The sequence below is a fragment of the Mercenaria mercenaria genome, unplaced genomic scaffold (assembly GCF_021730395.1).
Source record: "Mercenaria mercenaria strain notata unplaced genomic scaffold, MADL_Memer_1 contig_1986, whole genome shotgun sequence".
NCBI lineage: Eukaryota > Metazoa > Mollusca > Bivalvia > Venerida > Veneridae > Mercenaria > Mercenaria mercenaria.
Genome location: NW_026460010.1, coordinates 9,149 through 22,743, shown reverse-complemented (window position 1 = coordinate 22,743; position 13,595 = coordinate 9,149). Strand labels below are relative to the sequence as shown.

At 33.7% G+C, this 13,595-nt stretch overlaps 1 protein-coding gene across 3 annotated transcripts; it reads right to left on the bottom strand.

The window, feature by feature from the left end:
* Positions 1–3,350: 3,350 nt before the first annotated feature.
* On the bottom strand, positions 3,351–12,542 carry LOC123565663 (alpha-(1,3)-fucosyltransferase C-like). 3 transcript variants are annotated; one of them, XM_045359496.2, is made up of 2 exons: positions 12,386–12,542; positions 3,351–5,427 (listed from the first exon to the last, which is right to left on the bottom strand). In XM_045359496.2, the coding sequence occupies exon 2, from the start codon at positions 4,889–4,891 to the stop codon at positions 3,944–3,946; it is 948 nt and encodes a 315-aa protein (XP_045215431.2). In that variant the 5' UTR covers positions 4,892–5,427; positions 12,386–12,542; the 3' UTR covers positions 3,351–3,943. The 3 variants fall into 3 exon arrangements, with proteins under 3 accessions (XP_045215431.2, XP_045215433.2, XP_045215432.2); XM_045359498.2 differs by lacking the exon at positions 12,386–12,542 and adding an exon at positions 11,790–11,860; XM_045359497.2 differs by lacking the exon at positions 12,386–12,542 and adding an exon at positions 11,280–11,680.
* Positions 12,543–13,595: the final 1,053 nt, after the last annotated feature.

Below are 13,595 nucleotides of genomic sequence, written 5' to 3'. Positions count from 1 at the left end.
TAATTGTATAAAATACTAAAAGCTTATAACCTAAAACAAAATGAACAAATAATTATTTCATATTTCACATCTCAATACAACAAGTAATCTAAAAATAAGCGTTTACACTGTAAACGTTACTAAAAATAAACGTGACAGTCAACAAACAAGTAAACTTTATCTCAAAAAAACACAAAATAACATTTCTAAAGTTAGTGAAAAAGGAAAAATATAACTTACATTTTTATCGTTTAAATTCTCCTTTTTCCATTGTACAAAGAAGTCGTGGTTTGTTTATTAATACAAACAATGTTCCGATCTAAAGTGACGAAATTGTTTTTACATAATCCAGTCTATTGTTACACTGTTATGTATTCAGAAACATGAACATTGTACGTGGAAGTTACCAATTCAATTCTATACATATATCCTCAATCAATTTCCTTTTTTAGTTAAAGTTCCAATATTTATCTGTTATTATCCTTTTAATTCTGCTTCTGTATGATAAATAGTTGTACATGTAATGTTGTATAACATTCGAGAATATACTGCCAACTCACGCGTCGTGGATGTTCTGGAACCCGATAATCGCCAGACAGTGAACTATTCTTAATGGAAAAGCGGTCAATATTGCGTACGTGCTAAGGCAGAAATTATTCTGTAGTTGTTTTCAGTCTTGATAAAGATTTTGAAAGCTGAATATATATTTTTCAGTACTTTATTAAACCAGAGGTTTTCGTTGGATTCAAAATCTGTGTTTTTTTTATTGTGTAAGTAAATCTTGTTCCCAGGAATTAGTGTTCATCAAACCGGTTTCTTTTTTAATTGGCCGGTGTTGGTCAGTGGTAAAAGGTTAAATGGGCCAGATTGGGGGTCAGGGTGGCTCAAAATCGGTATTTCTCTAACTACTACTATGGACCGGCGATTTATAGAAGTCATGTAATATGCATATAGTACTGAATGTATCTAGGAAATTCCATGGAAATCCCTTAAAAGGATTTAAGACTTTCAAACTTAAAGAAGAATGATATAAATATTGTAGTAATGAATATTCGACTTTCAAGTAAAGAGAAATGTAACTTTAACTGTGTTCGTGCGCTGTAAACATATATCAACAAATCGACATTTAAAATATCAAAGCTCTAACGGCTCCTATGTGTGGTCAAGCGGGATCACTTGAACAAATACCAATATCTTGACCAAGTGACCTCATTTCTTATATAAAGAACGTTTGGAAGCATAGAACGCAACCAAGCAACATAATAGCAGAATTGGTTTGATTAAGTCTGTTCATGAGAGGTATAGCCTTTTATAACTCCTTCAAAGCTGTCAAGACATTACTGCAGCTTAGAGATATTGTAGTGTAATGTACATTTTTACTGCACTGCAAAACAAGCTAATGCAAGGATTTTAGGATATTATTACTTTACATGCACATCAACAAGTCGTTTTCACAGAAATGCGTCATTAAGATAAAAATAAACGTTTGCGAATATAACCGTGAAAAGAAAAATCAAAAACTTAATCCAGACATAAATTCATAAATGTTCAAATGTAGACCCTAGTGCATGTTGCTCTCTCTCTCTCTCTCTCTCTCTCTCTCTCTCTCTCTCTCTCTCTGTCTCTCTCTCCCTCTCTCTCTCTCTCTCTCTCTCTCTCTCTTACAGCCGATGCCCGCTAAAAAAAATGAATAAATTCTTTCAGTATACATTGTTGTCTTTAAACTAGTAGTAAAACGTATGACAAGAATTATGCCTCTGAAATGCATTTACTTAGTTAAGTTTTTTTAAGTATGTTTCAATAGACAAATTAAGCGTAAACTCTTAGTTAGAAGGAAATGTATAAAAATGAATTTGCATTGATTGATGCATAGTGGGTACAATGTAGGGATAACGCGTGTTTTTTTCGTGTTATAACGTCTGCAGAATCCCGAGGGATTGGTTGGTGCCCGAGCCCGTAGGTACCAACGTATCCTGAGGGATTCTGAAGATGTTATAACACGAAAAGAACATGCGCTAACGCTAATCTGTAGGGATAATACACGTTTCTTGTGTGTATTAACGTCTGCAGAAGCCAGCGGGTTTGTTTGTGACCGAGACCGAAGTTCGCTATTCTTGCATAAAAAACATAACACGATGACTAAATTTATTGTTTTCATATGTGATGACTTTACGATTCCGTTACATTTTTAAATTACCATTCTAATGCTCTTTGAAACGTTAAACATGTTTTAAATATCCATAACCAGGGCCCAGACATCAACAACAATACAAACAGCGCGTAATGAAGGTTTTTTAACGATTCTTTAATATCTTGTTATTACAAAACATGACATTACCAATAATTTTTCATATTACTTAAAGATTTGGTAAATAGGAGCACAATTTCAAGAATAATAACTTTATATGCGTGTTATTTTGAGTACGAACACACTTTAAGTACGGATGAGTACGAACGTAGTGAAAAGCTTTCAAGCTTTTTATGTAAATTCCGTCGAGAAATAAGATTAAAACATAACTGATACTTACCAAAATCATTGATATCATTTCTAAAAGCAAACAATCGCACAAGTTACACGCGATTCTTAAACATTCACGGTTACGTACAAAAACTGAATCGAAGCCGACTTCTAAAAAGGGAGTAAACAGGGGGAGAAGCGAGTACGAACGTTGTTGGGGGCAGTGCATTTGGCGTTGGTAACTGATGCAACAAAACATTCTATGGATTAGATTGCATCTTTTATGCGACAAGAAGAGATTTTTATGAAAGATTCAAAACACAAACACCAGATTTCAATCTGCGCAGAAATACAGATACGTCCCCGGGAAAGCATTTCAAAAATAAAAATCGGATATTAACAGCACGTGAATTGCCTTGTTTGCACACGATTTTTCTCTCGTTAATACATGGGCGGATCCAGTGAAAAAAAAATAGATTTTATGCAAGAATAGTATAAAACGCGTAAAAAACAAGTAAATGAATATATTGTCCCTCAACGTCATTAAATTTCCATGAAATGCGCGGTAAAGTCTACGTTGATTTTTTTACGTTGACGTCATTTCCTTCTGAATTATCCGTTTTGGGGCCGTAATACGTTTACGCTTTGCCACGGAACGCGCATATATAAAAAGGTGTTATAACAGCACGTGAGCGCGAGAATCTCTCTGTTAACACACGTTTTCTCTCCAGTTAAAACACCCCGAAAAGTGACAATAACAGCAGTTTTATGCTAAAATGACTTGTATACAAATCTTATAAATATATTTTCGTCCTATAACAAGTCATCAAATTTCTTGCCAAATTATAACTTATGTTCTCAGATAAGACTACGACATCTTCCTTGAGAAAGTGGTAAATAAGATTTCACCATATTGACTTTGAACGCAATTTAATTCCACTTGTTTTATTTCTACAAAATGCAATAATGAAATACGTTAACAATACCAGTATGTAGCATATTAGAAGTAATAATACAACGGGTAAAGTCCAAGTCTTCCAGAAAAAGAAATGAAGTTACAGCTTAGAAATAATGGGGACGGAACTCTTCAGAATCACAACACAATCAACACACAAGGCAGCATATAAAGTGTTGTCACAGTTGTTACAACTACAGCTAGCACAAATTAATCGAAATGAATAACAGCAACAATTTGGAGAGCCCAGTTTGCGTTTTCAGCAGAAGGGTTTTTACTGTTCTTAACCCTTACCATGCTGGGCACGATTGATTCTGCCTTTGCGACCAGGTAGATCATGATCAGCCTGCACACCCGTGATCTGCACTGTTCGCTATTCAGCCAGTACCTTTTTGATAAGCACCCCTTTTAACAGTTAATGGTGATGTCCAAATTTGAAGATGGACAAGTTCATTATAGAAATTTAGCAAGGTAAGGGCTAAAAGCATCAAGAGTAACACTGAAAATACTGACAAGCATAATGTAATTCTGTAGCGAAAATATGTACTTAATCATACTTTTGAACAGGCATTCAACAAACGTTTATGTAAAAGCGTCAGGTTGCTACACTTCCAAACAATTAGAAACAAACATATACTGAAGATTAATAGTACAATTGGTGCGAATTTTAACCATGTTAGTGATTTTGGAGTTATATCTATAGGATTCCAGCACGTTTTTTGATGAATATATGACACATGATCCTCGAACGTTTTCCTACTTTCATTGAGTCTGTTAAGCTTTTCACAAATAGTGCAAGGAGTAAGCGGGATTTGGTATATATGCTTAGCAGTGTATCTATCCTTTTGGCGAAGATAACTTACGTATGCTTCCTCGGAAGAACCAACACTGTGAATATAGTTAGCCAATTTTTCAGCTGAATTAAAATGTGCCGTGTTTATAAAAGTCTCAATTGGGAGATACCTGTCGTAATCCAAACCTCCTCTTACGATTAGAACAACATCCAAATCATAATATGCAAAAAACTTTTCAGTAATATAATCTTTGCACAAACTGTTTTCAAAACTTAAATAAAATTTGTAATATCTGCTAATGATCGTTTTTAGTTCTGAACTGCTATAAAAAGAATTGTCACCACATTTTCCAAATATATATATTTGAATGCCGTATGATGATAGTTCAGATACAAATTCATCCCTTTTACTTCGCGCCCCACAATGGCTCACGGCCCATGCCACAAGTTTTGTCTTGCGATTGAATATAGTACTATAATTACTTTCTATAATTTCCTTCTTTGACTCAAGGACTCCATGTGGACAAAAAACGTCAGCATCCATATTGTAAGACATAGACCAGTTCATAGTATTTCTCCAGTTATCATGCCGGTATGCAATTCTAAAATGATGAACAGGTGATTCTGAGTAAAAGAATATCCATACTTGTTCTGGATTTCTTTCCTCTCGTGATAGTGGGGGCACGTAACTCAAGCGTTCTGTCATAGAAAATATAATTGCAGCATATTTTTGAAGGTCTGTTTTGTTTTTTGCCACCTTGCAATTTTCATATATACATTTTGACCGAAGTATATTCTCCTCCGAACGAACATCTAGCCATTCAGGCGGGTTATACCATAATATATCGAGAGTAGAACCAGCAAGATTTATACCTTTTACACCAAAATCTTTTTTATAATCAGTTTAGACACTCTCATATATATCAGTCAGAGTACGTGTTACTCTAGGTTTTCTTTTGTGCCCACTTGTCAATATGTTTGATGATCCACGATATGCTGCCTTTAATGTTTCAAAAGTGTTTGAAATAGGTAATGGTATGTATCCAGTAAGGTTAAACTGAAGATTAACGAAAAACAGTGTGTAAATTGTAACCATGGCAACCATGCATCCGATTCGAAGCCAGTTGGACAGTCTGTCATTTGCCATGCTGGCTGGCATTACACTCAGTCACGATACGAGTTGATACATAGCATACAAGGCCTTGTGGCATATTCCTTTTGACATTACCAGTTTGTCAGGATCTGAAAATGAGAGTACGTAAAATATCAGTTTGGGTTTCTATGTATTATGGATTTTTTAATTTTACACGAATAATTACAACTCTTTTTTACTTGCTACTGTTCTGCATGGTTGCGTCCTACGCTTTCAAATTATATACGGATGAATTCTGATATTTTTTAAATCATATATCAGCATATATACCTTTAATAGTCATAATAAAAAGAGTTGGTGGGCTAAATTGTTTTCTTTATATTTCTGCCTGGCCTGATGTAGATAGAGTATTTTGGTTTTATAAAATTGTAGGACGAGATGACATGAAAAAATATTTTGAAAGAGAACTAAAGTTATTTGAGGAGATTATAGAACAACAGAAGAAAGAGTTAGAAGATAAACAAGATGCATTAAACAGAGTAATGTTTGAACTTGACAATGCAAAGGCTTCAGACGACTACATAGATAACGAAGAAGATGACGAAGATAATGATAAAGGAGGCGATGCAAATGGACAGGAAAATGCCAGTGAAGACAGCGTCCAGGTGAAATTGAAAATGAGATAATATGCTTTTACCTAAACTAAATAAATGATCCTAAAGTATCAATAAATTTATATGTTTCCAAGGAATTATGAACTCTGTGCTTCCTAATGTACGCTCTCTTACGTTGTCCGAGGGATAGGGTCTCATAAGATATACAGTGCTGATATATTTAAGTATGAGGTTTTTAACATTGCAAACTTCCATATTTTCTTCGACAGAAAATATCATCAAACATTGTCAATGCTTGAAATCAGTAGGAAAGCATCATCAAAAATTTATAACTATAAGAAATAACTTTCTTAGTTAAAACTACATTGTATACATATTTTCGACACTTCATAAAATTAAATCAAATATCTTACTAACACCAAGTTTTTATTCAGAAAAGTATCAAATGCAATGAAATTGTAGTGTGGAATATAAACTCGCGAGGAAGAATATAAGAGAGGGTGCTTCTGGTCGACCTTCACAGTAATGTAAAAAACACTGACTCAATTTCAGTTCCCATTTTATGCAATTTGTATGGCCTGGCTAGTACTAAGTACTTATACTAACGCAATGCACGAGTTTTTAAGCCTGAAAGCCTACAAAGTCATACTGAAATAAATCGAACTATTCAGTTTCTCTGATTTAAACGTCACTAAAAGCCATGTCCTCTAAGGCACAAGTTTCACAAAATAAGTAACAAGTTAATTCAGTGAATTTATATCACCCACCGTATATGTTGTTTTGTGAATAAGGGAACTATATTTTGAAAGCTGTAATAATTAAAGGGCAATAACTCTGCAGCTATTGAAGAGATCCTGACGAAAAGGCGCATACACTACCACCTAATAGTGATCTATATTTGTATAAAGTTTCAAGTTTCAAAAAGATCCATCAATGTGTTACTTAAAGGGCAATAACTCTCCAGTTGCTTAAGAGATCCTGACGTAAAATATGTATGAACCGCCGTCCTATAGGGGTCTATGTTTGCATTAAATTTCATGAAGATCCATTAATGGATTACATTGTTATTTGGGAATTTATGGATTATAATAAAACAAGAAAAGGACAAAAACTCTGAAGCTGATCTCCGTGTGATCCTGACGACATTGCGCATGGATCACCACCCTATTGATAGATCTTCATTTATGTAAAATTTCATGAAGCTCTATCAATAGGTTACTTAGATACAGTCAAAAATCCATATTTTTTACCAAATCACTTTAACTGGGTCAAGGGGGATAATACTACATGTGAGCGAAGGTCATGTGCTCATCAATAATTATGCATATGGGAAAATTAGACCCATCGATTTTTCGCACGAGTGAAAAAAAATTGTTTAGCACAAAGAAGGAGTCCTTTAGTTTATTTAAATTTATGCAATAAGTATTATAGGTATTTTAGCTTTGCAAACGATGTGATAATATTCAAAGCAGTGTCTTTCTTATGAATATTTTATTTTTAAAAGGAATTTAAAAGAAAATGGTCTTTTTGTGAATACTTTATGTCTGTCTATCTACAATTAGATACATATTTGAAAAAGGATAATTTGCTGAAATTTCTTCTGTTTGACAAAGGATAAATAGATTCTTATTTGTCCTTGAAGACCATTGCAAACGACTTAGTAATATATATTCATTTAGCTGTTGTTTCGTATTAACTTCAGTTTTCTAGTCGAAGAAGAAAATCCTCTTTTTTAAGCATTTTGCAGATGAGTATAGGTTTTTTTTCGCTATCGGAAAGACTCGAACATTCTCGTATATTTCCGTCAATTCTTATGGAATTTAAGTTTCTTAACGGTAAAGACTGATTTCTTCTCACCCGCTTAACTGCACACATGTACGAATTTATAAATTAGTGGACGCTCTACAATATGATTTTGTTTACAGCCAATAGTCAATTTTAGACAGCTTGAGCAAAAAGAAGAATTTCGAGTTCGCACCGAATTTGGATCTTGCTCGAATCTCGAAACTGAAATGTTCAGTGTTTTATTCGAGCCGGCATTGAACATCGAGTCTGTCGAAATGGTAATCTTAAGGAACTGATTTCGAGCTTGAATTAAATTACGAGCGTGTAAGAAGATAAAAACTTAAAAGTTTCAAAACGTTGAAATTTGAGGCGGCATATTTTGGGCAAGTTAGAAGTAGAAGATCGAAATTAAAATTTTCGAAAGGATGACGTTGAATTTCGCTGACATTGAATTTCGCACAAACTCGGAAATCGAAATTAAAATCAAAAGAAATCATCGAATTTCGAGGTAGAAATGAAATTAGAACCAGCAGGAAGATCGAAATTCAAATATTTTGAGCTAGCATGAATTTCTAGACAATCGGCATTTTAAAAATTTTAAATTGCGATCTTTAAACTGGCTCTTAATTCAATACCTGCTAAATATTCAGATTGAAAATTTGACTTTCATTTTCGAACTTGTTCGACATGCAGTGCTAGGTTTTCGAAACGTCGAGCGAGCTTGCAAATAAGATCAGTGCAAGATCGAAATTCACTGCTTCAAAAGTTAGTTTCACATTCAATCCTAGCTTTAAATTCGATTGCTTTGAAACTTCGAGCAGGCTTGAAATATGATACCGGGAATAATCTATTTAGGTTTTTAAAAACTTCAATTTCGATATATCCGATCTTGCAGTTTCAGTATTACATTGCAATTCAGCTTTACAAAATTTGTACGATTTTCGAGACTAATTGCTTTCTCGATATTTGGCTGTAAAAAAATCTGTACCAATCTTTGAACAGGATGTTCTTTCAATACAAGTGTCACAAATTGACATACGGGCCTTATTTTATATGTATTGTAAATGCAGGTATTGCATCATCTTTTTGTAAATTTTTGAGTTATTGAGGTAAATGTCAGATTTCACGCATAAAATACCTCTCTTGTTTTTCTGTATTTCATAACTTAAATTTCCATGTAAATTTCATTAAATTCTGTTCAGTAATAAGAAAGTTGATATTTTATAAACTTCAGTAATTTATGTTTTTATCCCCAAAACCACTATAATGGGCCTCAAATTGTCAATTTAAATTCGCGCCAAAGTAGTTAGATTTCCCGGCTATATCGTGAATCCCGTGAAAATGACAATAGTCGGAGTCCACGGCTTAGCCGTGAATCCCATGAAATTTAGATATGCACTAGATATGCCTTGCGCACACCACCTTCCGACATTATAGACGAATCTATGTCTGAATTATTTTCTTGTTAGAAATTTATGCTCGATCGAGGTAAGAAATTTATTTGTTAGATTTTTGTATGATTTTTGCATTACGATTTTTATTTGGTAAATTTTTGTTCATTCTACAGAATTCTGTAACATTTACTTTTCGGCATGTGATTTTAGCTAGTTTCGGTATGTCAGGATGATTTATTAAATTTTTCAGACTTTTGTAAATTATTTAGAAAGAGGAGTCTAAATGTTTCGTTTATATAAGATGTAAAATTTATACTGAAATTTGTATCGTGATAATTGTAAAGCACTGTTTCAAAAACTTATGTCAAACATTTTGTTAATTATGGAACGCCATTACTGCATTGTATTGTTATGTATAACTCTATATGGCAAGTCTAGTGCCATGTTTGTAATATATTATTGTAATATGAAATTGTGTGCCAGTCTATTGCATACACATACAATGTCCGTTTTAGTGTTTGGCATTAGATATTATATGGATGCCAACTATGATATAACGTTTGATTTACATTGAATTTTGTTAATTTGTAGTTGTAAATAATAGCTGCAGTTTATCATGTCCGTATCTATAATGTTTCATCATATACTTTTCATATCATTTCATACTTTAACTTTAGTCTTTTAAGTAAGTAATCTTTGTAATAATGGAAGTAATAAGTGACGTATTTTAATCATGTGACGTTTGAACTTAGTAGCACATATGTTTTGTATAAGTAGCACGTATTATTTATGGGAGCCTACGGAGGTATGGTGTACCCAAAGGAGCAGTTTTATGCCCTGACTTATTTGTTTTGCTATGGTGCTTACCATATGTTATATATTTTAGCTTCTTCCGCCAGACGATTTTACCTGGTGATGTCATAACCCGGAAGTACAATGCCCGAGGTTCACTTGTCTTCACTCGCCTGGATGTGATATTCCCAGCGCAGAGCTTTCGTCCCATGGTTGTGCCGTAAACCGCAAAGACGATGATTTTTGTTATCCTCTGAAGTCAGCTCAGGGATGCAATCACCTACCACCATAGGGAGCCAACACGGAATCAACGTATTCACGGTTTAAAGGGACTGTATTTTGAATTTAGAAGCTATGTTTTGTTTGTGCTACTTAAAGTTCACAATTACATTAAAGACCTGTGTCACGTCAGATTAGAATGGACTATAAGAACTTTTGTATCTAGAGATACTGAACTTTCTTTTTTTTTTTCTTTCTTATAATCAGTTTTTTTTCTTTTCATATCTATTCATTGTTAATAATCATCTTTTGTAAATAAATTTGTAAATATTGTAAAGGGTGTTGATTTGTTCTGATGGTTACTGTCGCCGGTACGGCCTTTCCTGTCACAACAAGATCGAAATATCATGAATTTCAGTCATTCAGCTGGCCCGAAATTAAAAGCTATTTTGAAAGGACATCGTACGATTTGATGGCATTTGGTCCTCATTTTCAACCATGAATATTTCAAATAGTAGGCGCACAAGGGCAAAAAAGTGAAATAAATCTGGTAGTTTGATATGTCTCCAGTACACATTCATTGAATAACTCTGAGTTTCGATTATTAAAAGAAAAATAACAAGATTAAATCAGTAAGGGTTGGTTTTTAAAAAACTAATTTTGAGTACTTTTTTCATTTAGTAATGATCTAGGATTAAGGTGGTGTCACTTTTTGAATTTCCGGTGAATAACAAAAAGCCAAAGAATATTCAGTTCTTTCCAAAAACCGTTATATTATGATTCAACCAAATAGTTTCCTTTGTCTACCAGAAATGAACAATTCTTATATCTTAATATTGAGATTTGGTACCTTTATAACAGACAATAAACTAAAACAATACACATTCATATGTGACTTCGGTGAGCTCAACAAAGCAATTTCAAGCACAAATATTAATGTGGAATGTAAAGAAAGTTACACACTACAATATCCGATCAAGTTACTTTAAAAAACAATGCATTTGCAGAATAGAGAGATGAAAATAATTTTGACAGCTCGTGAAAACTAATGACAAATTTTGACAGGTATATGATGACTCATGACCTAATTAAATTGTTTCTGTTATTTCTAACTTCCAGTTTGATTTTCATAAAATGGGTATTCTATATTGTAGCTTACAACTCGTACATTAAAACAATAAAAGAATATATTGTTACCTCACTGTCGTTTTGTCTATCCATGTCTCGTACGAATTCCTATTGTTTCAGTCATTTGTCAGTAATTAGAGCAACTCACAGTGTTGCAATAATACAAAACACATCCCTTATTTTCACATAGATATTGAGGATTTATCTAATGAGCACATGTATTGGAAACACAATTTCAATACCGACTGTGTATTGTAATAATGCTATACTATCTCAGCCGTGACGTGTCCTTAAGTAATTACAATTTTGATACACATTTAATATACAGTTTAGCAGAACATATGTTTTATTTAAGAGTTTAAGATAATTCTCAATAAAAACTGCACAGAAAAAAACATCAAATCGTAATAAAACTTATATTCCACCCTGTATCATTGAAATCACCCATGCGTTTTCATAATAACCTTGACCACTCTATTGTGTAAAAATCAGGACATGTATAAACAGACGGTATGTTTCTACATGTAGTGGTCAATATCTAGACTGATTTATATATCAATCTGAGTACATTGTACATACCTAGGTTATTGTATTGTAAAATATGGAGAGATGTATTTGGTGCAACTGCAATACTAAAAAAAAATCTACATACAATAACAGAAGAAAACATTGATTTGTATCTGCAATGGTCTTTGATTTAAATGACCACAGAGTGTCCTTACATCACACACATATAGTAAAATGCGTCCCAGTTTAGTGAGGCAATCATGTATTTTATTGTATGGTTGAAAACAGAACATGTCGAGTAATGTTCAGAAATCTGTTTAGTATCAGTGACCTTAATATGAATCTGTCGTTCTGAGTAATGAAACATATCATTGTGGCTATTAATAATTGTATGTTCATCTCTGTGTTTCGGGAAATCCCCTTCCCGAATTTTATCCGAGGAACATAATTATTATAGCACATTCTTAGCTCAGTTTCCATAGTGACGGAGTTTTAGCAATTCCGACATGTTTATAACACGAATTCAAATGGTATAAAGCCCGCGGTATAGTTGTTTTAATAGAACACTGATTAATATACCAAGAACACCTCCAGATGTTATCTATTATTTCGACAAATTAAGTATTTCTTTACTACAGTCTACTTTAAATAAATAAAATTAAACTTACCAATTATATATTTCAGTTTTTGCCCTAAAATCCACCTTCACGAGGTACACACGCATTGATTTCCTGAACTAAATCGAACTAGTGTCCGTTTACATCGTCAAATACCGTATTTAATTTATTCGATGTGTAGAGTCTATGCGTATACACGGTGGGGAAACCACGTGACTAAATCGGATAACGTGCACGCAAAAGTGCTAAAAATAGGCCCACTTCAGGTATGTTTTTTCACTATAACTTTTTGATCCGCAATTGTTTTAAACGAGATAACGTGCATAAACCCCGCAATAAAAAGCTCTTTCAGCGGATACATGTAACTTGATGAAACTTTCTCCCGTTTTTACGTAATCCTTGCCCAACCGATTCGTAAGATGCAAAATTTTTTGGTAACAAACACGTCTGTTCACAAGTTACGCACCTAGCACAGATTCTGCAGAGAATTTTCGCTGGAATTAGGTTTAAAATAAAGCTCGTCATTGTCCAAAGTCCTGTACCAGATATTTAACATGACTATTCAGGAATATTGAAGATATCGTAATACAAAGAGTGCGGTAACGTACATGTCATTTTTCCCCAGAGGGTAACGTACACGTCAAAGACTATTTATCATGCATGTAGAACATCTTTGACTTTAAATGACTGAACTGTAAACATTTTGATGTTGTTAAAAAAAAAAGATGCAGATGCTGGGAATAGGCTGTTTTACTTTCGGTAGGTTAGTATATACAGAAATGCTACAGTGAAAATGAGTAGCAGTTGGAATTTTATGGTCTAAACGTGTATGTTATTTTGACAAGTAGACATTGTTAGCAGTTTCCATTTTAAATGTCAACTTTTTTTTCTCCAAATATCAAAAGTCAATTAGGTTTCTGGGAATAAACCATGTAGTTTCGTCTGTCAGCGGGGTTTAATCAAATCCATATGTTCAAATCATTTTGATGACCCAGTGAACTGTAAACATTTTTATACGCCCGACGTATTATGTTATCGTCCCGGTGTCCGTCCGTCCGTCCGTTAGCAATTTCGGTTCCGCCCTGTAACTCTTAAACCCCTTGAAGGATTTTAAAGAAACTTGACACAAATGTTCACTACACCAAGACGACGTGTAGAGCTCATGTTTTGGATGTGTCATTCCAAGGTCAAGTGTGTTTCGTGTCCGCTCTGTAACTCTTGAACTGCTCGAAGGATTTCAAAGAAACTTGGCACAAATGTT